Source organism: Pongo abelii, chromosome 12 (assembly GCF_028885655.2).
Source record: "Pongo abelii isolate AG06213 chromosome 12, NHGRI_mPonAbe1-v2.0_pri, whole genome shotgun sequence".
NCBI classification, from domain to species: domain Eukaryota; kingdom Metazoa; phylum Chordata; class Mammalia; order Primates; family Hominidae; genus Pongo; species Pongo abelii.
The window spans coordinates 92,883,577-92,911,248 of NC_071997.2; the positions used below are offsets into that span (position 1 = coordinate 92,883,577).

Consider the following 27,672-nt stretch of genomic DNA (forward strand, 5'->3'; position numbering starts at 1 on the left):
AAGAGAAATCTCTTATGCTGTTTGATACAGACTTTCGCCAACTTACTGACCACAGAGTTTTTTCTTAAGAAATAGTAATATTGTATTCTTATTATTATCATCACTGATACACTAGTGTTCAAAGGAGTACAGTTTGGTAAACATTGCTTTATAAATTCTGAATAGCTTTCATAGTAAGAAATTATGTGTTTCTGGGCACAGTAGCTTATACCTGTAGTCTCAGCAACTCAAGATGCTGGGGTGGGAGGATCACTTGAGGCCAGGAATTCAAGACTAGCCTGGACAACATAGCAAGAACTCATCTCTAAATAAATAAAAAATTAAAAAATTAGCCAGGTGTGGTGGCATGCACCTTCAGTCCCACTACTTAGAAGGCTAAAGTGGGAGGATCACTTGAGCCCAGGAGTTGGAGGCTGCAGTGGGCTGCGATCAAGCTGCCTGGGTGACAGAATGGGACCCCATCTCTAAAAATAAAAGACATTATGTGTATATGAACTAGGTGACACCAGTAGCTGCCTGGGTGACGGAGTGACCCCATCTCTAAAAAAAAAAAAAAAAAAAAAAAAGAAAAGAAATTATGTGTGTATGATCATGGAAAGATGCCTAGAAGGACATTTATGGAAAATGTTAATCTCAGAGTAGCAGGATTTCAGGTGATTTTCACTTTTTCTCCATTATTTGAACAAAATTACAATAAATGGTGACTGTCCTGCTACGCATCTTGCCATGTACATATGCACAAAAAGATACATGTTTTCTACTCTACATAAATAGGATTATCCTTAACTTAATATACTGTAACATTGCTTTTTTTCTACTCAACAATGTCATGAATCTCCTTTCTGATCAGTTGTTATAATATACATTATAATTTTCAGTGGTTGCCACATTATATGTATGTACCATTATGCAACCAGTGCTTATGGATGAATATTTAGATAATCCCCAATTTTTTATTTTAATAAAGAACTATTCTTTGAACATCCTTGCATGGTTTTTCAAACTTAACTGTATGACCAAGCACCACAGTCACAGTATCACAGTTTCTTCATCTGCAAAATGACACTGCTATAGAGCATACTTAGAAAGATAACTCTGAAGGTTAAATGATATGTAATACAGAGCATTTCCAGCTGCCTGGCACATATTAAGTACTCAATAAATATTAGCTATATCACCATTATTATCACTGTTATTCTACTACTACTTCTACTATTACATCTTCTTAGGATAATTTCCTAGAAGTGAGATTGCTGGGTCAAAGGTTATGTACATTTCATATTTTTGATACATTATTGCTAAAGTATTGCCCCAAAAAGTTATTTCAGTTTCTGTCTTCAGGAGTACTCATTTTCCCATCCACTTCTTCCTTGCTCAGTAGAAGAGGTTTCCCTCTTCCTGCAAGGGTTTATCCTCTCAGTTCCTTCCTCCTCAAGGATCACACTCTGCCCACTTCTCATTTTTATCTTCTGCCTACTCATCTGCCGGTTCTTTCCAGGAGATTCATTTATCCCTTCCCCAGACACGTTTGGAAGTCTTTGCATCTCCCATGCACTTCCCCCCGGGGATTACAGCAGTGAATACGACAGGCAAGGTCTCTGACCATTTGTTGTGAGAAGACGGATGGTTAATCAGTAAACAAACTGGATAATGTCAGAATATGACTGGTACTGTGATGGACATAAAACAAAATGTTTTGCTTTAGAGTGAGAGAAAAGTAGTGGTTACCCTAGCTAGGTAGTCAGGAAAGGCCTCTCTGGGAAAGTGATATTTGACTGTGGGGCGTGAGTGATGAGAATGAGTGATAAACGCAGGGTGAACAGCAATTCCAAATGTCCTAAGGTGAGAAGCAGCTTGGTGAGTTTGAGCAGCTGAAGGAAGGTCAGTAAGCAAAGAAAGAAGGCAGTGACATCAAAAAGGTAGGTAAGGGTCAGATTGTGGAGGAGCCTTGGGTGCCAGAGTAAGGGGCTTAGAATGTATTTGAAGTACAGTGTGAGCAACTGAGGAGTTAGCAAAGAATTTACATTTGTCTTCTGTATGGAAACGGAAGACAGAGTGGGAGGGGCGACAAGAATGGAAACAAGACCTGTCTACCAGATTGTTGCTGTGGTCCAGGCAAACTATGAATGAGCTAGACAAATATGTGATACAATTTAGAGATAGAATTGTCTAGCTTTGCTGATGGATTAGACTAGGGAAAGCTACCTAAGCTTCTTAGATTTTTGCTGGGCATGAGGCAGATTCCCCTTAACTCTTGGTCCTTTAGCTGCCACTCTGTTTCTTTTCCTTACAGCTGAACTTCTTGAAATAATAGTCTACACTTGACACCTCTGCTTCCTCACTTTCCAGCCCCACTCTACCCTGGCAGACGAGCATCTGCTCCTGCCTTCAGCTAGGATTGCTGTCCCTGGGTTCACTGATGATGTCTCATAATCCTGATCACCTGTTAGTCCTATAGCATTTGTTATTTTATTTTACATATATATAATTTATATGTATATAAATTATATATATTTATATATAAATATAAATTATATATATTTATATATAAATATAAATTATATATATTTATATATAAATATAAATTATATATATTTATATATAAATATAAATTATATATATTTATATATAAATATAAATTATATATATTTATATATTATATATAATATATATATTTTTTACATATATATGTGTGTAAAAATAATTTTATTTTAAAGACAGGGTCTCTCTCTGTTGCCCAGACTAGAGTGCAGTGGTGCAATCTCAGCTCACTGCAACCTCTGCCCCCTGGGCTCAAGCAGTCCTCCCATCCCAGCCTCCCAAGTACCAGGGACTACAGGCACACGCCACCACACCTGGCTGATTTTTGTATTTTTTTGGTAGAGACATGTTTTGCCATGTTGCCCAGGCTGGTCTCAAACTCCTGTGCTCAAGCGATCCTCCCGCCTCAGCCTCCCAAAATGTTGGGATTACAGGTGTGAGCCACCATGCCGGTCCTATAGCATTTGACACTGTTGAAACTGTTTCCTTCTTGAAACTGTACTTCTTTGGCTTCCTTGACATCACTGTTGTCCAGATTTTCTCTGAGGATATCTATTTCATGGGTCTTCTCCTCTGTCACTTTTTAAATGTGAAATCTCTGCTCCCTGTCCCATTTTCTCAACCTGTACTGCCACCCCAGGTGATCCCATCCACCATTACGGCTTTAGCTACCATTTACTGTATCTTTACCTCAAGGCCTGGTCTTTTCCATTACTCCAGGCTGAGTATCCAGCTGTCTGGTGGAATCTGCACTTATGTGTTCCTTAGGTACATGAGCACGTTCCAAGCTGAACTCCTTACTCCCCTCCTCCCTCCGCCTCCCACCCGCTGTGACTCACCCACCCACTGAGCTGCTTTCAGAGCTGCCTCCTCTCCACTTCCTCCCGTCTTTGCTGCTTTTTCTGCTTCCAGCACCCTCCCTTGCTGCAGCCGCTTGCCATCGCTTTGCCTGGCTCATTCCTGCTTGTCTTTTAACTCATAGCACAGGTATCTTCCTCTGGGAAATTCTCCTCTCTCTCCCATGCCCGGGTTTGGGACCCACCTCATGTTCCCAAGCCCCTCATGCTTGCCTTGATTATAGCATTTTCACACCCTTTACTCGCCTCTCTCTCCCAAAGAGATGTTCAGTGATCTCTTAGCAACTTACAGGGCCATGTCACGGGACACAGGCAAGTGTTTTCATCACTTTTTCCACATAAGTGCTACAGAGACTTTGATAATTGAGTAAATGCATTCTCCTCAAGAAGCTGACATTTCAAGATCTGCCTTCTTTTTCGGATTTTTCCTCTGCCATTTCTTTGTTCGTGTCCTAACTCTTTCCTGTTAACTTTTTTCTGCTGTCAGGCTACTGCTTTTAATACATGCAGTCTTTAGGATTCTGTCATTCGCCTTTTCCTTTATACAATCATTTATTAGACTGTGACTACAAATTACTTTGAGGCTTGCCTTTTAAGTGGAGTAAAAATAGATAATTAAAGCAGATTTGTACTAGGGATTTCATAATTACTATAATGAATATACATTATAGAAGATACTACCTAATTATCAAAAATCCTTGTATTTAAATGGATAAAATTAAATTTCAAATTAAAAACATGAACTATTTTAAATGAAGTGGGATTGTTTGTTGTCTAGAAAGGAGAAAGATAGCAATTACCATTTTTTTGGTCACAGAGTGCTTCATGTTGGCGGAACCATTGTATTGTTGCTTAGTGAAGATCACCACAGGCGCCTTACACATTGTAAAGAGAGCAGCATCCCTTTCAATTCCAAGGACAGTGACACAGATGAACCTGGAATTAAAAAGTGCTTGAATCGTGAAGAAAAAACTGATGCATTCAAGACAGTGTCAACTTCATTTGAAGCCAGCAAACACAAATTCTTAGACAGAATGTCACCATTTGGCTCCTTGGTACCAGTGGAATGCTACAAAGTTAGCCTTGGAAAGACAGATGCGTTCATATGTAAATATAAGAAGTCGCACTCTTCTGGACTGTAGCAGGCTTGCTGCCATCAGCCGGGTTCAGGCCCTTGTAAGTTAGCTGTACAGCAGAAGTTTGCTGTCTCTAGGATTCATATAGCACCCACAGAGCTCCAAGTAACCAAATACCCCCAAAGACAGGAGGTGTGGCTGATGGGTACACGTGCTTGGTAAGAGTTTCTGCTTTATATTCTAAAGTGCTTAATGTTTTTGACAAAAAAAGTTACCGAATATTTTTTATACTTACGTTTTATCTCTCTCAGAATGTGAAAAGTTCTGCCCAGTTTCTGAGCAAAAACTTCAATTTCAAAATGAAAGTTTTCAGGGGTTCACCTAAGTGTATCACAATCAACACCAGACTGGGGATATTTTAACTATCAGATTTTTGGAAATGTAAAAACCTTTATATTTAACTTCTTTTGATATTAAACTTGATTTTTGAGCCTGTAATTTTCTTCTCCATTGGAATGAAAATAATTTGTATTTGCAATACATTTTATATGTTTATTATGTAAACCAGTGAGAATAATAACTGAATTAAGCCAGTATCCTTCAAAACATGAAGGAAAATAAAATTTGCTTTTTTTCTAAAAGCATTCATACATTGTCACCTCGCTCTTATTTATAGAAAGTCAGTTTGTTTCTTATGTTCACTACCTGAGAAAAAGAAACAGTAAGTTGAGGAGAATATATGCTCTGGTTTAATTTTTTTTAATAGTCTGATACAATTGTTCAACTTATTGGCAGCTTTAGTGGTATTTGAACAACTTTCCTATGTATGGGAAATTTTCCACCCTGCGAATCACCTCCCCAAAGCAGAAGTCATAAAATCTGTTCTCCAGCCAGGGTGTGGAAATCTGGGCCCCTGGTATCAGGTGCACCCATGTGCAAGCTATGGCATTTGTGCCCAGTGGCAACACAAAGCGGTCTTCACCAGAACATTCCTCTCCTGAGGTTTCAGCACTGCTCTTGGCTACATAGCCACCGCTAAGCTGCTCTCTCTGGCCTTCCTAGGAAATTCTAAGAGCCGCCTACTAATCTTGAATACATTTCATTTTTGCTAAAACTAAGTAAATGTGGTTGTGTTGTTAACAGCTGGGACTCTGATAATGGAGATTGATACTCTGAGGGGTTTCAAGCAAGAGGCCCCCAATAATGTGAATTCGTTATTCGTTATCTGGCCTGCTTGGGTTAAAGGCAGTGAGAATACAGCTAGTGTTATAGAAACTGTATGGCATGTGATGGTGAAACAGTTCATAATGCCTGTACTTACCTGATGCTCTGGGAAACACCAGACACCTGAGGAATACAAGCACTATGAGGCGGGCTGTCTGCTTTTGGTAGAACTTGACAACTCAAAGAAAAAGCAAGATTCCTGTAGTCCTTATTCCTTGGGTTAAAGCAGGGGTCTCAGCCAGGGGCAATTTTTGGTCCTCAGAAGACATACGGCAACGTCTGCAGACATTTTTGATTACCACAACTTGAAGGAGAAGAGAGATACTCCTGGCATCTAGTGGATACAGTGGATAGAGGATGAGAGATTAGGTTAACAAGGTAATGGGTGGCAGGTAGAGGTGGTATATTAGATGAGATGGGGCCTTGAAGACTATTTTAAGGGCTTTAGCTTTTACTCAAAACCAATGAAAGAGTTTTGAATAGGTGATGTCACCTAACATATGTTTACAGGATACTGTAGCTGCTATATTGCAAATTGATTGTAGGAAAAGAAGGGTGAAAGTAAAGAGATCAGTTGGGAGTTATTTGCAATGATTCAGGCAAAAGAAAATGGTAGCTTGCCCCAGGATGGTAACAGTGGTGTTGGTAGGAGGCACACGGATTCTGGATGTATTTTGAAAGCAGAACCAGAAGGATCTGCTGATGTGTTAGATGTGAGGTATGATAAATGGAGAGGAGACAGGAATGACTGAAGACTTTCAGCCAAGAACTTGGAACAGTAGAGTTTTCATCAGCTAAGAGAGGAAAGGCTGCAGAGGGTGCAGGTTTGGTGAGAAATATCAGAAGTTCTGTTTTGGACTTGCTAGTCTAGACAGTCTAATTTAGACTAGTCTAGACAGTCTAAACTAGCAGATCTTGTTTAGACTGGCTTGCTAGACAGCTTTAGACTTGCTAATTTTGAAATATGCATTAAACAAAGTGGAGATGTTGATTAGGCAATTGAATATGTGAGTCTGCAGTTTAAGAAAAAGGTCTGCTCTGGAGATACATTATGGGAATTTTCAGTATTTAGGTGGCATGAAACTGGATGGGATCACCAAAGGATTGGGAATAGGAGAAAAAGACCAGGCCTGAGCCCTGAATTCCTCCCATACTGACAGGTTGGCAGGAGAAGAGGAATCTCCAAAGAAAACTGAGATGGAGCAACCAGTGAAATAGAAATAAAACCTAGTGTGGTTGCCTGGAAGACATGAATAAAGGGTATAGAGGAGGAGTATTTAACCCTATAAATGCTGCTAACTGACCAAGTAAGATAACTGAAAATTGACCATTGGCTTTAGCAGTGAGGGAGTCATTCATGACCTTGACCATGGGGCTTTTGGTGGAATGGAAGGGAAGCAAAACCAGACTGCAGTGAGCTTAAGAGAAAATAGGAGAAGAGCTGAAGATAGTGAGCATAGGCAGTTCTTACAACTAGTTTTGCAGAACAGGTGAGCAAAGAAATAGGAGTAGTAGATTGGTAAGGAATGTGGAAGCAAGAGAAAGATTTGTTGGGAGAAGTAGCAGCTTCTTTTTTATGTTAAAGAGAATTCCAGGAAAGATGAAAAGATGATGAAATAGGAAAAAAGGGATAAGTGCTAGAGTGACGTCCTTGAATAAGGGAATAAAATGCAGTCCACAATTGGAGGAATTAGCTTTAAACAGCATGATAATTTGTTCACGATTACGGGTAGGAAGACAGCATACAGACATTTCAGCTATAGTATGATAAATATGCTCCTAAAAATTTTTTCATTCTCAAATTTATGCACTAAAAATAAGAGAATTTATGAAAAAGAAACATAAATTCTGGTTGGGGCAAACCATTGCAAACATCCAATTTTGCAACCTGAACACTAACAGAAACACCAATCTTAGTAAAAATATTGGCACAGTTAAGACATTATATTCCTAGCAAATACGTAAGTAAATAAGGACTTCACCTTTCCAAGAAAAGGGCAATGTCACCTTGATAGACTAGGCATAAAGAAGGGTAAGAAGATGCTGAGTTACACAACAGGCACTGTCTGCCTGGCCAAGGCAGAACCCGTGGCCAAGATGAACCAGAAAAAGCCTGTGATGATGGACGTCATATAAAGAGCCTTATTCCGCACCTTGTTCGTTCAACTCATTCCATTGGCATCCTTCGCATTCAGCTGCTCCTATCTGGTGACACAAAGCATTAATATGCTAAAGAGAAAAAATCACGTATGAACCAACCCAATTTCCACATGAGAGTGATGTCATCTCCTTACTTAGCAATATTCGATTTAATGCCCATTACAGAAACACGTGTTGTAAGAGAACAGATTATAAGTGGGAGCAGATGCTGGAAGGTGGGCGGATGTGGTGGTGGTAGACTGTGGAAGTTCTCTTTCAACTACTTCAACTTTTTCAGTGAAAAACCATCCAGTAACTTACCCAGTGTCTGAGTCTATAGCTGGAATAGCTACCCTCAGCAACTGCAGAATACCCATAATGGCTTTCTGATCCATGGAGTAAGGGTATAGATTTTTGGAAGGGCTGATGTCACACTCCTTAGGTTCCCCTTCTTACCAAAATAGACAAAGGCAATACATTTGTAGGAGCTGCAGATGTTAGTGCCAACACTAAGAAAGGCACAGATGTTGATGGAACTCTCTGGCATCTGAAGGCAGCCTACATGAGCTTTGGATTTGCTGCTGTGACTCATTTACTATTAATTGAGGCCTGGCCCAAGAGATGGTTCTCCAGTTGGACCAGCCCTACTGTAAGCAGCTCCCTAATGCCCTTAGAGACCCAGGAGATCTGATGGTGCTCAGAGCAACTGGGGCAGACCTGGAGGGTGTGTGGAGCCTGCAGCACATCACAGTAGAGGAAGCACAGCTGCAGCCTCTTAGCTTTTGGAGCAAAGCCAAGCTCTCTTATGCAAGTAATTATTCTTTTGGAAGTAACTCTTGACTTGCTATTGGGGCTTGCTTCTGAGGGCTTGGCCATGGGACACTAAGTGACCATGTGACCTAAGCTGCCCATCTTGAAGTAATGACACACCAAGCCAAAAGTCGCATGGACCCAACCCAGCAGCACAGCCTCATCAGATGGGAGTGGTATATATCAGCATTGAGTTCCACATGGCTGACAGCACTCATAAGCTGCAGGGGCAGTCAGTGCTTTTTCCTCTCAGTGTGCTTCCTGCTACACTCACCCCTCCCTCATAGCCATGGTCTCATGAGGAATCTCCAGTGAGCAGTTCACCAAGGAGAAAAAAAGTCAAATACAGCTTACAGATGACTCTGCAAGTTTTGCTGGCACCTGTGGGAATTTAATTGCAGCCCCACTCAGGGTGAAAGACAGTGGGGAAAGGATATCCTCACAGGGAGCAGAACTTGGAATGGTCCACATTATACACTTTTCCTGGAAGGAGAGATGGCCTGAGAGGCAGATCCTCACCATGTCATCCTCATGTCAGTTTAGATGGATGGTCAGGAACATGAAATAAGGTCTTGGGAAGAGGAATGTGGATGGACATCTTATACTAGACCCCAATATAGGTGAATATTTGTGTCCTATTGGAATGGTCTCAAGAGGCCATACTGTGTAGGAGGTTCTAAATTTGTAGTTGGAAGATTGCCTGCCCAGTGCCCTACCCTTTCCCCAGCCATCCTGGTGCTTGCTCAGTGGCCCCATAGACAATGGTTGCAGAGACAGACAGAAACAATGCACTGGCCCAACAAGGACTTCTCTCCAAGATGTGGCTACTGCCACTGCTGATTAATCTCCAGCAGCAGTGACCAACCCTGAGACTTAATATAACACTACTGCTGTGGTTTGAGTTTGTCCTCCTGGAAGCTCACATTGAAATTTGATCCCCAACATGATGATTTTGGGAGGTTGGACCTAGTAGGGGTATTTGGGTCATATCGGTAGATTCCCTCACGAATGGATCAATGCCCTCTTGAGGGAGCTAGTTGATTCTCACTCTCCCAGGACTAGATTAGTTACCAGAGATTGGCTGTTGTAAAAGCAAGTTCTGCTTCCTAGACATTCTCTTGCTCTCTTTGTACCTACCCACTCACTTTTCTGCTTCTCTGCCACATTTTGAGCCAGCACATGGCCCTCACCAGAAACTGACCAGATGTGGCAATATGCTTTTGAACTTTTCAGCCTGCAGACTCATGGGCTCAATAAACAACTTTTCTTTATCAACTACCCAGTCTCAAGTATTCTGTTATAGCAACACTAAATGGACTAAAACAACTACAAACAGGAGGGGAATTATATTGAAGACCCTCCCCTTGTGAAGAGGGCAATAATTTGTCCTCACTGGAATAACTATTTATTCTGTATTTGGATTCTTTATGCCAGCAACACCTTCCATAAACTTAACAAATTGCCTTATTCACTATCATTCATTTCCATGTAACAGTGCTTCTCACTAAAGAGCTTATTTTACAGGAATGACAGTGAGACAAGACACTGAGGCTCATGGGATTTCTTGTCTCAACATGTATTCCATAACCTCAAGCACAAGGCCTGTGGCATGATAGAATGGCTTACTGAACACCCAGTTATTGTGCCAGCAGGAAGAGAACTCCTTGAGAAGATGAGCTGAGCCTCCATACAGGATACTCTGTGTGCTATGAACCAACAGCCAATAGATGGTGCTATTACTCCCGTAGTCAGAATAAAGAGCCCAAAAACTGGAAGTGAGAGTGGTACCTGTTACTATATCACTCGTAATTACCCTATTAAAATGTTTGCATCTTATCACTAGACTGTCTGGGCTCCCTGGCTTAGAGGTTTCAATGCCTCTTGTTCCAGGTGGGAACCTTCAGTGCTGTCTCCTATTGCATAAAAAGTCAAGACATATTCCATAGCACCCACTGGTCTCTCCATCTCATGGAAATATCAGTTACATTAGAACAAACTACCACACCACCACCACCACTACTGCCATCAGCCTGTGGGTCTCCTTTCTTACAGGGCAACCATGAGAAAGGAGCTTTCACTAGGGGAATGCATAAGCTTCTTGGTGCCAGGCAGTCTGGATTTGGTCTATCAGCTCTTTACAGGAATTGTCTAGAAAGCCAGCTGCCCTGCATGTGGGAAACTTGAAGGACCTAGTGATCTTGGGGACACATGATATGTTACAGTCTCCCTGCCAGGGAGAGGCAAGGGGAAAACCACCAGTTGTATGGGAATCTAAGCTTGAATGTAGTCAGCCCCTTTTTCTGAGAAAAGAGGTGCCCCCAAATTCCCAGCTGCTCACTGTCCATTTAATCCACTCTGAGCACCCAGGGTCATTTGTGGAAACCCTCCTCCTTTCAAAATCATTCCCAAGAGAGGATTTCTTCTGTCAGCAAACACAACAAGCAGCCATTGAATTAAGAGGTAAGACTGCCACCCAATTATTTTGGGTTCTTGATTCCACTGGACAGAAACACACAAACAGGTTGAACTATGTGGGCTGGAGTGTGTGTTCCTAGTAATCAGAGAGAGGTATGTCTAGAACCCAGTGTTAACCTAGGTTCTTACCAAGACCCAAGATGAGACGAAGGTTTTTTTGGAGATAATTTATTTTGGGAGCTGGGGACTGGAAGGAGTAAAAGAGAAATCGGGAAAAAGGTAATCCAAGGATGCACTGTGGAGCTGATCACCACTGTGAGAAGCTGGGATCTGATCCTGTAGGGCCCCTCTGAAGAGCTGTGTAGGATGAAACCCAGAATTGTCTGCTTAAGGAGCAAAAGAGGAGAATATCCACCAGCTCCTGTCTCCCATTGGTCAAGAGTAGGATGACTTTCAACTCTTTCCCAATTTAAGACTTCCATCCCACAATTTAAACCCTAACTTACAGAATGTCAGATGGAACTAGAAGAGGAATGGAAGCCACCCAGAAATCATGTTCTTGACGTGGATTTGTTGCCCTTGTCAGAAGGCGAGAGGATGAGCAGGTTTTTGTGTCAAGTATAATTGCATATTTTACATGCGAATATTGGTTGGAGGAAGTTTAAATATCAAATTAAGAACAGATATTGATGTTGGGCATCCAAAGGGTGTATCAAAGTGGTAAATTATCATATTTTCCAATGTTTGAGTCTCACCTCTCCAAGGCAGAAACCAGAACGCCAGCTTTTCCAATCTATATTATAGGTAGAATGGGGGCCAGACACTGACATATGATAATTGGATTCAGATGTGAGCTATGCAGAGGAACCAGGCATCATGGAATCCACTTTCTGGGGGAGAGGCAGCGGAAGTATCTGGCCTCAGGGGCTAGCTGGGGTAGAGGACAGCGTTCAGGGTTCAATATCCATGGTGCAAGCTATGGTGTGGATCCCCGGCAGGGGTGGCAGTGGATCTTTGAAACTACCATCTTGTTGTATGGTTTGGATGGTGTTCCTGGTTGTGTAGTCCCCCTAGATTAATTTTCTGGCCCTATTAAGCAAAGCATTCTAATTTTTTTTAATGAATTCCTTTTCTGCTGAACAACCTAGAGTTATTCTGTTGATTGCAGCTGGGGGCGCTGTGCCACACACCAAGGTTACTGAAGCACTCTCCTGCCCTGCAGGCTGGGCACATCTCATTCTCAGTGGAGTCCCTCCACATCTCATTCTCAGTGGAGTCCCTCCACATGTTTTGCATTTTTTCTTTTACCATATTTTCTAGTTGTCTATTTTATCAGTATTTGGCACTCCTCCCCAAAATCATTTTTAATGTTTTGGCCTCCCAAAGATTTTGAATAATACAGTCTTTGTCATCATCTGCCTAAGCCTTACATACATCTTTAGGAGAAAAAAAACGTGTAGGGGTGGACTGTGTGACCAAAATGCAACAAACGGTGGGTTAAAAAAATTGATTTCTTGGCTTGGAGTGACAGTGGTATAGATCATAAGAAGCAGCAGTACTAATGATCTCGGTGTACTTTGCAGAATTAAATCATGATTTTAGTTTCTGCTAAAATATCTTTAATATTAAATGCATACAACTATAAAGCTTTTTGAAAATTTATGAAAATTTGAGGATGTCAAATAAATGGAGTACTATTTTATAGCATTTTTTCCTCCTCCAGAATAGGGTACAGGGTGTGGCCCAGACAAGAACAATTAATATTTTTTGAACTAAATTGAACTAGCTCCTGGTAGGAGAGAATAAATAAATGCCTGTAGATCTGAGAACAGTGAATCAAAGGGACACTCGGAAACCATTCAAGAGGCAGACAGCTGTCCAGGGAGACACCGACTTCCTATGTAACCTGGAAAGCTAAGTCTCAGAGAAATGCAAATCAAAACCACAGTGAGATACCATCTCACACCAGTTAGAATGGCAATCATTAAAAAGTCAGGAAACAACAGATTCTGGAGAGGATGTGGAGAAATAGGAATGCTTTTACACTGTTGGTGGGAGTGTAAATTGGTTCAACCATTGTGGAAGACAGTGTGGCGATTCCTCGAGGATCTAGAACTAGAAATACCATTTGACCCAGCAATCCCATTACTGGGTATATACCCAAAGGATTATAAATCATGCTACTATAAAGACGCATGCACACATATGTTTACTGCAGCACTATTCACAATAGCAAAGACTTGGAACCAACCCAAATGTCCATCAATGATAGACTGGATTAAGAAAATTTGGCACATATACACCATGGAATACTATGCAGCCGTAAAAAAGGATGAGTTCATGTCCTTTGCAGGGACATGGATGAAGCTGGATACCATCATTCTCAGCAAACTGTCACAAGGACAGAAAACCAAACACCTCATGTTCTCACTCATAGGTGGAAAATGAACAATGAGATCACTTGGACACAGGGCAGGGAACATCACACACCGGGGCCTGTCGAGGGGTGGGGGGCTGGGGGAGGGATAGCATTAGGAGAATTACCTAATGTAAATGATGAGTTGATGGGTGCAGCAAACCAACATGGCACATGTATACCTATGTATCAAGCCTGCACATTGTGCACATGTACCCTAGAACTTAAAGTATAATTAAAAAATAAAAAAGCTAAGTCTCAGGGATTCAAAATAAACTGAGGTTTGAGAAGAAATGCTCACTTAGATATTAGGTAAATATGTCTGTTCAGAGAGCTATGCAAGAAAGCCCTTGGACTAAAATTAGGTGAGATGCAAAGTCTTAGAGAAATCTTGCTAATTAAGAAATCCAGGTGAGTTTTTTTTAGTGCGTGCTCATATTTTCCCATAGTGTTTGTAGCCTTTTCAAATCTTTTATTTATTCATTTATTCATTTGCTTCTTTATTTACTTAGCTACCAGGCAGTTAGTGAGTACTTGCTCCATGTCAGGTTCTGGGAATGCTCCTTGGTAAACTGGCCCTGCCTGAATGGCTGCTATGACAGCTCTCTGAAAGGCATGTGAGCAGGAGTGAGAGGATACCAGCCAGAAGTCCGGGCTTATGAGATAGAGGAATATCCTTGACCTTTGGAAATGGAGCGATGAAACCACTCTCTGGAAAACCTTGGCAGAGAGAAAAATGAGCTGAGTCAAGGAAAACATTTGAGAGAAAAGTTATGGATTGTTGGAAATTTAAAGAAACAACTCAAAACGTGCATGAAGAGCTCAGCTTTTTATCTTAGTTAAATTCCATGAATTTATTATGTTCAAGAGAGTCAGGAGATTTGAAGCGTAATTTTGCCATCTGAATGCCACAATCATTTAATATTGTCAGTTTTCATTAAGTTTCTTCAGTGAGTAACTGCCTGCTCAAGATGAAACAAATGACAGCAATTACTCCAGGGCCCTTCCTTACCCACCCCCAACCCATACACATTATTTCTACCATGTTTTGGTCACCCGGCTAGCTGCCTTTTTGTGACTCTTGCCCTTGGTATCCTACACTATGTGAGATTGACTTCACCTTGGAAGAGTGGGCACATTAACCGTATATTTTGCCAGAGAGACCTAAACGCCCAGTACTGGCCTCTGGGTATTAACATGGAAACCAAGGACAATTCGTTCACTGGGCCAAAGGTTTTTTGCCTGTTTTTCTGTAAGCCAGATTATGTCACTGTTATGTTTGAAATCCTCCAATGACTTTCCATTTTACTCAGAATGAAACCCGAAGTCTTGGGTTTTATTGGAAAGGTGTTCAAAGGGTGCTGGATAGCCTGGTTTCCCTCTTACTTCATCTCAACACTCTCGCTTTCAGTCTACCTTTTGCTGACCGTGCCACATGCAAAGCTTGTTCCCATCCCAGGCCTCTGTACCTGCTATCTACCCTTCCTGGACGTTCCTCAAGACACCTGCATTGCTCAGGCTCTCTGTGCAAATGTTTTCTTATCAGAGAGGCCAACGCTGGCTTCCCTAAACTGGCCATTCCCTCACCTTTAGCACTCTATTCTCGTAGCCACCTCATTTTTCATTCATAGCACATATCACCACCACCTACTGCACAAGCCGTGTTTTATTACTGTCTGTCTCTCTGAGACAGACACAAAGGAAAAAAGAACAAATTATCTTTCCCTGAAGGAAGATTTTTTCTTTTTTCCTTTGTCACCTTACAATGGCAGCTTCTTGAAGGCAGCAGCTTTGATTTATTCACTATGTATTCCCTGCACTTAAATCAGTCTCTGGCACATACTAGGTGCTCTATAGAGATGTGACAAATGAAAGAACACGTGAATGAGCAAGTGAACACAACTGGTCATTCATTTGACCACGTGTCTTTGTTCCACGGTATTGAGATGTCCCTATTTTCGCCGAGGCCCCAGAACCGTTTTGCCACTGTGGACCTGCTCCTAAACAGACACAAAGAGTTTGAGTCTACAATCGTAAGTTAAGCCTGAGAACAACAAAAGAAAAGTAACCTTGAGAAATAGAGGCTGTGAGGCAGCAAGTCGGCTTCACAGACCAGGGATCACCGTCTTAGTGATGCATCATTCATTTATTCCCTCATTCCTTCAGCAGACATTTACTGGCATTTCCTCCACACCCACTGACATCCCAAACAAGTTACTTTTCATGGTCATCTGCCAACCAAGTGAACAGAGCCAGAAAGGTTCAGAATGCTGAACCAAGTTTCCCCCGCATCGACCAAATCCATGCATTCCAGTGTCACAAAGGAAACAAAAACAAATTGTCTTTCCCTGAAGGAAGATTTTTTCTTCCTTTATGATATTGGAATGTATGGAATCATGCAACACAGAACCACCTCCTCAATCGTTACTAGGTAAAAGCTTGACATTTTCTGACACCTTTCTTGATTATGTAGGCGTATCACAGACCCACAGGCTAATTGCTTTAAAGAATAATGAAATTGTACTGAATTTCCTCTTAACTCATTGTATTCTTAACTCATCTGGCTCCTCAAAGGAACTGGTTTTGTGGGGGTGTTTGGGATAGGGTTCTGAGAAGAGGGCCACTCACCCATCCCACCCTGCGCGGCTCTACATGGCTGTCCCTCTAGCTCACCCTCGGTCTTTCCTCATCTTCATTTCACTTCTCTTGAAAACCATTCCCCTACTCCTGTGAACACTCTTTAAACTGTTACTTTATTTGGAGAATTCTTTAAGAACTGGTTCATCCTTTGAGTCAATACTGCATTAATCACATGCGTCATCTCCCCCAGATTACCTTTCACAGTTGGTTTAGTTTCAATTCCCAAGTCCAGTTTATTTGAGAAACATGTTGACATGATAGCGATTTACCATCGTCACCACAGAGGCCTGTAAAGTAGAGGCTGCTTGACGTATTTGCAGGAATATAGATACTTGGACATGTTGACCTCAAAATCTACCTCACTTTTTTTCTGGGGAGGTGAACCTTCTGCCAGAGACTGGCTGAGAGATCTTGGGTTAATGCTCCGAGTCTCTGTTCCTCTGCTGTCAAAGAGAGATGACCATCATAGTTTCCATATGCCTCCAAGGCTGTCTTGAGGTTTGTTTTGGTTTGGTTATGGGGTGTTTTCTAAGTCACTGCACAGCGACCAATCTCTCAAAGGGAAAATACAAAATGAAGTACTGTACTTTCCTTGAGATATAATAAAAAACTTGGAAGGTTTCCTTGTTTTGACTCAACATCAGATGGTTTTATTTTATTCTTAGTGTAACTTAATATGTTATGTTTTTTAAATTAGTTCACATTCAACTTGGATAAAGGAAATAAAAGTTTGTAGAGGTGTTCAAAGTGATTTTCAGGCTTCTTAAATGTGGGTTATTACCAGCATTCTTGGAAATCACATTAGTTCATGCATGTCTCCAGAGAGATTCAGAGAGATGATTGACTTGCAGGGCCACACATCAAGACAGTCAGGGAGAAAGGATGGAAATTCATGAGTCTTTGAGTTGCTATCCTACCTCTAACCATAAGGCTAGATAGCCTTTTTTTTTTTTTGAAATAATTACTTTCATCTAATAATTTTAAAAATGCCGTCAGGGATGCTGTCACAGGACAAAGTAAGGAGGACATACCCACTTAAATAGAAATCTTTCAGCAGCCCTAGTGACATGGGAATTTCTCATAATGTTCTGTGGGGGAAGTGCCAAGAAGGTAATTAAAATTGCTGTCATACCTTTAGGCTACTGCAAACTACAGGGTCTCTTGAGGGTCGGTCATGTAAGGAGAGGTTCTGTGCTTAGAAAAATAGGTCTGGCATTCTTTACAGAATTACAAAGTGCAGTGTGTGCTCTGGCTTAGAAATATAGAAGCTTGATTAAAAACTATAGAGCAGTAGCTTCCAAAGGGACCCTTGGAAAATGCAGGGGAATGTGAACCTATCTAGATGTATAACATGTTGACAGTAGGCTCAGATAGGGTTAGAAATGCACTATGGAAATGCTGCTGGGTCTTGGGTAGTTGACGTGGATGCTGTGCAGGAAAGTGGAAGGACTTTGAGGTGAGCAAGCTGGAAACCAAATCTTGGCTAGTATCTTAGGGAAGGTTACTTAACCTCTGTGAGCCTTGGCTTCTCTACCCATAAAGTAGGGGCAAATAGTAACAATATATGGTATATAAAGGACACAACCTGACACAGTCACTGAGGAGATACTAAGGCAGTCCCTCACCCAAGGACTTAGTCTCATCAATGCCAAGAAACAACACTGGAGAAGCTTTTGAGAATCCGAGCTTTCTCTGCCACTTATTATTTATGTTTAATATTTACAAGAATGAATGAGACCTAAAATTTGACAATAATATAGCTCCACTGCCATCCTCTTAGAATTAATTAAGTGCTTTATTTATTTACTTGTGTGTCTATTTATTTTTTGAGCAACCAACAGAGTCCAGAACTAACAAATGGCAAATCAGGGCTTAGAGGAGAAATGAGAAAACTTCAACAATTATTCGGGTCTTTAGGTTCATTTTAAACTGTTGTGATTAACAGATTTAACCAATGTGGTAAGTGCAATGTGTTTTACCTGTGGGGAATGAATTTGAAGCCCACTGAAGCCACGGCTGAGTGAAGTTCAGTTCAGGCGTGGCCAAGTTTCTAGAGCAAGTATTTATGTGTTCATCACAAATCAACCTGACAGGCAAAGCTATGAGGATGGAAACAAAAGGTGTTTTATGATTAAAGAATGAAATGCCCTGAGCTGTGATTGTGTTCTGGGAGCAAGTCAAGGGAGCCCAGGCCCTTTGTGTAGGATCCAGCGGAGCCTCCGTGCACCCTTGCTATAGCAAGGTTTCCATGCCCTTTCCAGAACCCCCAGAGGATGCCACTTCATAGTTAGCCAGATATTGAGGGAATTTACCTCTAAGGTCCTGATTTAGAACACTTCCTTATGAACCTGAGGGTACAGTTCATCCATCCTCACACCCACACTGAAGGCAGTGGCCTGGTCAGACTCTGGGCCAACCAGGATAAGCACTTCACTGGGACAATGGTCTGTTCATTAGGAACATCAGCCCTAAGATGTGGGAGTTTATTCTCAGAATTTCTTAGCGAGCTCCAAAAAAGGGAAATGCTTACCTGAAGCAGACCAATAGTCTATCTGGTGTGATTTAAACTGGGGTTGGCCAGTATGTGACATCTGCCTTTCCCATTCATTCATAAACACTACATCTTTCCCCCTTGTGCCTGGACTGAAATCTTCCGAGCCACCACTATTTGATCAAGTTCACACTTAAACTGAATACTATTTTCAGGTCTTAGATGCACAACTTCTGGAAAACAACTGGAAATCAGAGAGGAATCGGCTGGCAGCTGGGTCAATTAGCAAGAAGGAGCATATGGGCCATTGAAATATTTTCTCAACTACAATTTTCAATTCCAGTCTCCATTAAATAAACGCTTTCATGTATGACGCTGAGTTAACCATAAAACTTAGCAGTTTTTTCTTTTTCCCCTTTTCCCCAAATTATTGTATCTCCTTTTTGATACAAGAAGCAGTTTCCTTAGTAATTAACCTAACTCTACAAATTCTTTAGGTGTCATCCTTAACTTCCCTTCTTTCCCCACCTCCATGTAACTTACCAGCAAATCAATTCCATCTCTAAAATATGTCCACCTACTCTGCATTTTCATCACCAGCCTCTCCACCCAGGCACAATTTTGTCTCCTGGGTTCCTGTGCAACATCCTCCTTCCTAACTGGGTTCTTGTCCTCTAGTGGTGCCTCTTTAAATCCATTCTCCATCCAGCAGCAGTGGCAACACTGATTTTTTTTTTTTTTTTTTTTGGAAACTAGTCGTACTCTGTCACCCAGGCTGGAGTGCAGTGCAGTGGTGTGATAATAGCTCAGTAGCTTCTAGACTCAAGCAATCCTCCTGCCCCAGCCTGCTGAGTAGCTAAGCCTACAGGCATGTACCACCACACACGGCTAATTTTAAAAATGTTTTTATAGAGACAGGATCTATTTGCCTAGCGTAGTCTTCAACACCTGGACTCAAGACATCCTCCAGCCTCAGCCTTTAAAACACTGGAATTACAGGTGTGAGCCACCACACCTGGCCAACTGATAGTCCTAAAGTGGAAATCAGATCACATCATTATCCTTTTTTAGGCCATTTGTTTTCAATTACCAGAGTAAAACCCAGACTCTACTGTGACCAGCAAGCATCTGCCTATCTTGGCAACCTCACCTGCACCACTGTTCCCTTGTTCTTTCTGCTCTAGACCCATGGTCCTGTCTCTTTCCTCTCTGCAAAACATTCACTTAGAGACCTGAGAGAAACCAAGCATAGCCAGACCTTATAGTAGCAGGCAGTATTTTACAGTGAATGCTGAAGGGGAGAAAAAAATTGGAAATAAAAACAGAAAAAATGCTATCTTATTTTATAGCCAGCCAATCTGTTTTCCTGTTACAGGGGCTCCAGGCAGAAATATTCTAATGTTTTAGGACAATTAGAAATCTTGCTTTGATGCCTGGCAAAATACAGGTTGCATATTAAGAGGAACATGTATTGCATAGCCAAGTTCCCAGTATGCAATTGGGTGCCCTGAGCATCTTCAAGCATTTGTGGCTGTCCTACATGCAGCACAGAAAACTTCCTCTTCTTCCAGTCAAAGGGCAAGGCCCCAGAGAAATTCATATGCAATTTAAATGTGTTCTTCGTCAGGATAGCTATTTGCATTCAAAGGAAGTCATTTCTGAAGCATTCCTTTCAGAATTCCAATTAGAGATTTAAAACACACACACACATAAATGAGAACGCTTTAAATTGAGGTGTAGAACCATATTGAGGTTACTAGCTTAATATTTGAGCCATCAAATAAATGTTCCATAGTAGTTCATAACACATTTTAAGTTATGTCTAGGTTGGTTTGGGTTAATAGTCCCTTTAATTATTCTAATGAGGCTTCCTTTCTTGCCAAGCTATATTCTCTTTCCATTTAGCCTCATCACACTACTGTATATTTTTTATGGGCTCCCTAAAATTGGTGCTAAGGGAGTCAGCTCTGTCCAGGGAAGAAAAGAGTTTATCTGTGACTCTGAATCCATTTATTGATTCCACAAAGATTTAAGAGCACCTACGGTGTACCAGGCACTGGGTGGGCTGAGCACCAGGACAAGGCACAGATTCCTCCTTGAAAGAGTCTACGATCTGGTTATGGGTTGCCAGACAATTCGTGTGCAGAGCGTAACTGGTCAGGAAAGGATTTGAAGCAGTGCAGCATGTTTGAGGAAGGTGTCCGGGAGTGTTGTGTAGAAGCTGAGACACAAGGAAAAGTCAGAATAAGCCAAGCAGAGGAGGGGGTGTCCCCAGCAGAGGAAAGAGCCTGAGCAAAGACCTGGAGTGGGTGGGTGCCTAGGCAGCGTGAGTATCCCACCTGCGCCAGCCTCCATCAGGTGGTATATTTTGAGCTCGTGGGCCCCCATTCACCTGAGTCCCGGGTTCCCAGGTTTTTATTCCCTCTAGCTCAACTATGGGGCACACTTTAGTCATTCTCAGACTTCAATTTCGAATAAGAAATCTTTAAGAGGCACCCCCCGCCCCCGCAAAAAGAGTATTTTTTTTAACTTGCCAGGGCTAGATTCAAATAATGAGAATGTTGTGAAGTATGAAATGCACAGCCAATGGGAATGTAATTTAAAAGAAACTTATTTTAGTAACTGAATAACTTTAACCCTGGACTTATAAAACAATTTAGGGCCAAAAAGAGTAAACTTAATTTTTTTTACTTGTCCTTCACTGCATTTTTCTAGAAGATAAGTTTTACCAGGGCAAAAACCTTTGTCTGTTTTGCTTTCTTAATGTTTCCCAAGTGCTAGAATGTGAGCACATAATAGCCATTCAGTAAATATTTGTTGACTATATAAGAAATGTTATGGGGGCTATCATGTTCTATGGAGGTTTCCCATATCCTGGGAAATCTCTGTTATCAAGGGTCCATGGTGATCCTTAAAAGACGAGGCTTTCCTGAGAATGGACAACACTGGTTCTAATATGGCAAATAAACCAAGGACAAGGCTGTTAAAAAGGGGGGTGTGTGGGACAGAACACAAAACAAAGGATTTCAATGAATTATTCTGTCCTGCACAGCACTGTGAAATCATTTCAATCATTCTTCATTCACAAGCCAGTTAAGAAAAAACTCCTAAGAGAAGCCCAAGGACTCAGGGCCAAATGCCCAGCACCGGCAACATTTGCCCACACTTGCGTGACAGTAAGTAGAAAGCGAGGAACCTTGGCCTGGCACGTTGGTTGCTTCAAGCTCACTTTGGCTGGAAGGCAGGGAGCCTCAGTCCTTGCCAGCACTCGTTTGAATCCTAAGTGAACTCCCCTGGCTTCGGGGGCAAATCTTTCTGGTGTGTGAACCCTTCCACCTCCTACCACCCGAGGCTTTCTTCCACTCTCACCTCAAACCCCTAGGAAACTTCTCTGAAACTTCAAAAGTTACTCACTCAGACACTGCTTTGTTGGTGGGAATATAAATGTCCAAGAGTCTTGACATCTTCTATGGGGATCTTTAAAGAAGACTTCAAAGAAAGAGCTCTCCTGCTTTGAAAATAATTGACCCTTTCTATACGTCTCTGATCTCATCCAGAGGGACCAGTATATTAAAAGGCCTGAGAGAGTGCCAGTGAATCTACTCATGAGCCCGTGCTGTGCCTGGAGCCACAGAGCCAGAGCTGGTGTGGTCACCGGCATCCTCCAACCCCTTTCGGCCCTTACATGACAATATGTGGACACTGTCACTTGGAAATCAGACTCTATTCTTTGGGAGTAGATGATCATTTTCCTTTTATGAGGACTAAATCAGTTTTTATAAAGAAGAAAGAAAAGAATCTTTTATGAAATTAAAATCTGAAACAGCATCTTCTGGAATGGCGTCTTCTATTGTACAGGCCGTCTTTATCCTACATCGTGTGTAGAATCGGGAATAAGGGTTGGAGTTAAAAGGAAAAGCTTAGAAGTCGGCGAGTGCCCCACCCTCCGCTGAAAGATAAGCGAACACAACGGAAGAATTTTAACTGTTGTCCCAAACCCACACAGAGAAAAAGGATTGAGAAAAAAAGATGAAACGAATGTTTTGAGTCTGATCCTCAGCTTATGAGTAACATAAAATAACAGCACTTACCTCAGAGAACTTTGGAGAGGATTAAGTGAAATAACACCACAGCCCAGTTACTGGCACACAGTAAGTGCTAAATAAGTGAGTTCGCTTTGTTAGTAGCTAAGGAGATAACCACAGTTCTGGCCCAAACGAGTGGCTCTCAATCGCAGCTGTGTATCAGAATCATCTGGGATGTTTTTTCAAAAATGCTCAAGCCTAGGCCCAGCTGTGGATATTCTGAGTTAATTGGTCCGGGGTGAGGCCCTGTTTAGGTACATCTGAAGACTTCACCAGGTGACTCTGAGCAGCCAAGGTTGAAAATCGCTGCTTTAGGAGGTCCAAGAACAAAAACAGAGACCGTGTATCCTTATGACTGGATACAAACCAGGCAGATGGTAAACAGGGGAAGAAGAGGGAGAGAGGAGAAAAAGAGAACAAGAAGGAGAAGAAAATTTTAAATAGTATAGGAAGGTTTAAAAACAAGTTTGAAAATGACATCTTTGGTCAATAGCAAGTGTGTGGTTGCTACAAAAGTTAATAATGCTCAACCTAATTGAAATGAAGCAATTATTAAGTCTTAATAAGAGTCTTATTAAAACAACAGAGTTTTCATCTGTCCTTATGGCTAGCGAGACCTGTTGACACAGCTAAAAGACATAGGAAAACACACCCAGATTAACAAGGGGGCAGTCATTTAATGCAGAAATCCAGTTAACATAAAGAGACAGAGGTTGAACAACAGGTCTTCAAACAATACTGCATAGTGTCACGAGTTAGCTCTTAAGCACGTTTGATCTGTTTATCTTATGATTTCGATTCCAGTACAATGACGGAGAAGAGACTTAAAAAAAAAAAAAAATAAGGCAACAGAAGAAGAATCTTCCTGTGACAAGGAACATCCACAAATAATGCACAAATATTTGGTGCTGACACAATAAGACACCATCAGGACAAGTTCTGAAGATGCTGCATTAAAATTTAACAAGCATGATACAATGACAAGAAAATTATACTCGCTTTGTTACGAATCCTTTTGCAAGTAGAAATGACTCTCAGGTAATTGTTACATACAAACTTTCTGAAATAAATGGAAATCATACAAATTTTTCCATTGCAGTTTCTTCTTTCTCTACACCTAGAAATGTCCCATGGCACTGCTCCCTATTCTCACAGTCAACGCATAAATAGTCATTAAAGCACTTGAATCCACAGTAGTCTTGTCCTTAGAAAGGTTGGGAGGTTTTGCATGATTTTCTATCAGTAATCCAGAAAGAGCTGGCAGGCAACAGGTTGGAATGTAAAAGACCGCTTTGTGCTTGGAATCCTGAACTCCGCGCCGTTCCCCTCAGGAGTCGCTCACACTGTGGACAGGCCCAGTGCGGACAGTCATACCGTGGAGTCTCTGCCAGACTTTAGCTGTGCAATCTTGGTCCGGCTAATAAACGGATAAGCGATGCAGAGACCTCCAGCTGCCACAATAAAGCCTAAACTGCACCAGGCGCAAAAGATGGACCAGCTGTAACCATGTTCCACATCAGCAGGCAGGCTATAAATTAGCTTTGGGAGCCGGTTCAAATCATAAGAGATACTGGCGGCATAAGTACAGAGGGAAATGGTGCAAAATATCCCTATAAATAATACAAAGAGAACAGAATGATTAGTTACAGTTTGCCTGTTACAAGACAAATGCCAGACAGGCCTTTATGAAAATCAGATCAACCATTGAGGCAGTCACTCCAAATTCACAAATGATCCATAATTATTTTACTTGAATTAATTCATTTGACAAACATTGGCAAAACTTCTGTGTGCCAGACCCTACACTAGGGAATGGAGATGCAGGAGTGAAAAAGACAGGGAAATTCTGATAACCTGAATTATTCAGAATTGTCTAATTCAGATGGTTATATATATTGGAAATCATTTTTTATTCTTAAAAACAATAAAAGTTCTATTTTTAAGAGAAAAACTTCTATAATCACTCAAATCAAGCACAAAATAGTTTTCATTTTCCTTCGTTCTCCACCTAATTTCATACAGTTATTCTGTTGTAATCATTATACAACATCTGCTTTCTTTTACAATTAACATTATCATAAATATTTATCATGTTGCCTTAAATAATATTTTAGATGAATTCATACAAGTAGCTAAATCTTTTTTGTTAAGGCACAGTCTTACATATACCAGGGCCTCAACAAATGGTTTTTTTCAATGAATGAATGCTTTTAAATAGTATACATTAAGTCCAACAATATGGAATTGATGTGAAATAGCTGAGCAAGGAGATCATCCACTTCAACCATTCAAAATGGAGGCAATTGGAGTAACTAACATAAGGAACATGGACAGACCCAAAACTTTGCTTTTTAGACCAATCCATGTGTGTGTAATTTTCCTTCTGCAACACTAAAATCAGGACTGATTTTAAAAATGCTTCCTAAGCCCCAAACACAGGATTTTTAGTACTCAATCCATGTGGATATAGGTGCTTCTATTCCACCACAATGGACCCTCAAGATGCTCCTTTTGGGTAGGCAGAGGATCAGAATGTGGTGAGTAATAAAAACAGAAACTGGCACCCAATCAAGTATCAGAATGTCCAGTTCTGTTCTGAATCCTACACAGCTCTTCTTCATAGTCTGGTTTATCCCTGTATACAACGGAGATAACATTTATTGGCTGGAAAATTCCTTTGGCATCCTTAGGGATACAGGTAGCATCTCCGCTGGAAACAGAGACACAGATTTTGAAACTGAAAAGAGAGAGCTAAAAGTAGCAGATTACCTCTCCAACCCATGCAAACTCCCCACCCCCCACCCACCACCCTTTTTTAACCTATAGCTTTGGAGATTAGAAACGCTAGCAGAAAAACAAATTCAAGGCAGGCAGCAATTTGGAGGAAATAAAGACCACTTTAATGCCATCTTTAAAATGTTAGAATTCTGCCTCCATTCAAATCATGTAAGAGCACGCTGCCTGAATCCTCTTCCAAATGTGCATTTGGACAATAAATGTTCTAAATTAAAAGGACACTTGATCTGAGATAATTTGATATTTCCTACCCTTTGCTTAATTCTGCATTTAAACTCTAAAGTGATTCTGTTTTACTAAAAAGGATAAAATCTTTTCTTCTGACTTCTTGCTCCAATTTATTACAGCAAACATATCACTTTGAGTTCTCAAAGAGAAAAATCAAGATGGAAATAATTCTCTCATAAAGTAATGGGCCATTCAAAAAAGAATACTCCACTTTTCTCAAACCTTGTGAAAAGCAAATGTTCTTAGATCTACACAAATGTTTTCACTGGCACCAAAACAAAGGCAGTGTTTATATATAACAAAGCCCTTTTAATAAATGCTGGTAATAGAACAATAGGCAGTTAGAAAAAAATAATCTTTGGAGCATCAACAAGTAAAATAGAATAATAGAACAATGACCTGTTCACAGGAAAAACAACTTTATTCTGCATTTAGCTGTTTGCACACAGCTGAATGCCTAAAAGCAAGCATTTTTACAAGTAACACGGTTTTAATGACCTATGAAAGCTTGAGTTCAGACCTAGACTTTTAAGCATCCTTTGATGTCCAAGTGCATTGGGTTGGGATGTGAGAAATAAGTATTCTAGTTTCCAACTCTACTAAACACTGTGCAAACTTGAAATTACCTAACCTCTCTGAGCCTTGTTTTCTTCATCTAGGGAAAAAAAGAGTGGGAAACTTGATTACTGAAGTCCCTAATAGTGTCAAATTTCTGTTATTCTGTTATTCAAAAATGAAACATGAAACAAGAACATTTATTAAAACTTCCTAGTGAATCTAGTACTCAGCTTATGCAATTAAATGAAAATGGAATGTCCTATGTATCTATCTTTCTATATATACTCCCTCTGATTTTACACTTAACATTTCTTTTATTAGCTCCTCTCCCCTGCCAACCCCATAAAATTGCTTTTGATGACATGAATTCTGTCATTACACCACCGGTTCATACTGAATAGAAAAGAATTACAAGAAACAATCTAATCTGAGGATTTAACCAGAATGATTTCTCTCTCTGCTCTCAATGTCATGGATGGTTGTGCTTTTCCTGGGGAATTGATTTGTGCTTACCTCATGGACACTGTGAATGATGTCATTAACAGAATTTTTCTTTATCCAAGTTGCCAGAGCACTGAAGCTCCCTAAAGCTAAATCTATAGCCCACCATGAGCAAAAGTATGGGATTTCATGGCATGCTTTTGGCTTCTAATCTCACTCTTGGATCCATCTTGCCTTGGAAACCTGATTGTCCCTTTGTCTTACTTTATTTATTTGTATTAATAAGTGGCATCTCTATGCCAGTTAAGTTTTTTTTGGAACAGGGCATGCATCAAACTTTGATGCAGACTTGTTTTATTTCTTGTTGCCTTTATTCATGCAGCTGAGCGTGGTGGAGAGGAGGCCTATCAGCCCAAAAATACGTCCCCTCTCTGTCCATCCCCCTTCCCACAAATGCCCCTATAGCTTGCCCTTCTGTAACATCTCTTCTCCTTCCAAAGTGCTCTCGAAGTTGTTCTTAGTAAGTAAGAGGAAAGCAGGGCAGGAAAGAATGACAAGAAAACCATATCTAGGAGCTCTTCATTTTCAGACCCTCGCATTTCTAAGAATGTTTGCACATGCATAGCTGCCACCACTATCATTTGTGAGATGGGCAGGAATGTGTGATGATTACAAGGAAATGTACTAAGAGGAGAGAAGCATTGTTTCCAACTTTTCCAACAAGCTTTTGCAAAAGAAACCTAACCCATTCAAGATATTTTAAAAAACAAGACAAAAAATCCTAAATTCGAAGGTATCAAGAAAAAGAGTTTTTTGAAATGATGAAAGCATTCTTACTGTAGCTGGATTAATCATTTTAGGTCAATGTTGAGAGTGTGGAATTCTATTTCAGGTTCCACATACATGTCTTATAGTGCTCACATGTGTGTTTGCCAGAGCTGCCATAACCAAGTAC

At 40.9% G+C, this 27,672-nt stretch overlaps 2 protein-coding genes across 24 annotated transcripts in view; one reads left to right on the top strand and one right to left on the bottom strand.

Annotated features, from left to right (window-relative positions):
* Window positions 1-27,672, top strand: part of THUMPD2 (THUMP domain containing 2) — a 123,143-nt gene that overhangs the window by 37,961 nt on the left and 57,510 nt on the right. For 5 of the 19 annotated variants that reach the window (XM_002812096.5, XM_063713452.1, XM_063713451.1 and 2 more), the window contains one exon: window positions 4,216-5,118. The exons of 4 other annotated variants lie outside the window; for them this stretch is intronic. In XM_002812096.5, the coding sequence (XP_002812142.3) occupies window positions 4,216-4,540 (325 nt within the window). In that variant the 3' untranslated portion in view covers window positions 4,541-5,118. 10 more of the 19 variants (XR_008522160.2, XM_054547620.2, XM_054547622.2 and 7 more) reach the window with 7 other exon arrangements.
* Window positions 19,066-27,672, bottom strand: part of TMEM178A (transmembrane protein 178A) — a 58,349-nt gene continuing 49,742 nt past the window's right edge. For all 5 annotated transcript variants that reach the window (XM_054547639.2, XM_054547640.2, XM_054547638.2 and 2 more), the window contains one exon: window positions 19,066-24,304. In XM_054547639.2, coding sequence (XP_054403614.1) covers window positions 24,063-24,304 — 242 coding nt within the window. In that variant the 3' untranslated portion in view covers window positions 19,066-24,062. The remainder of the gene's footprint in view (window positions 24,305-27,672) is intronic.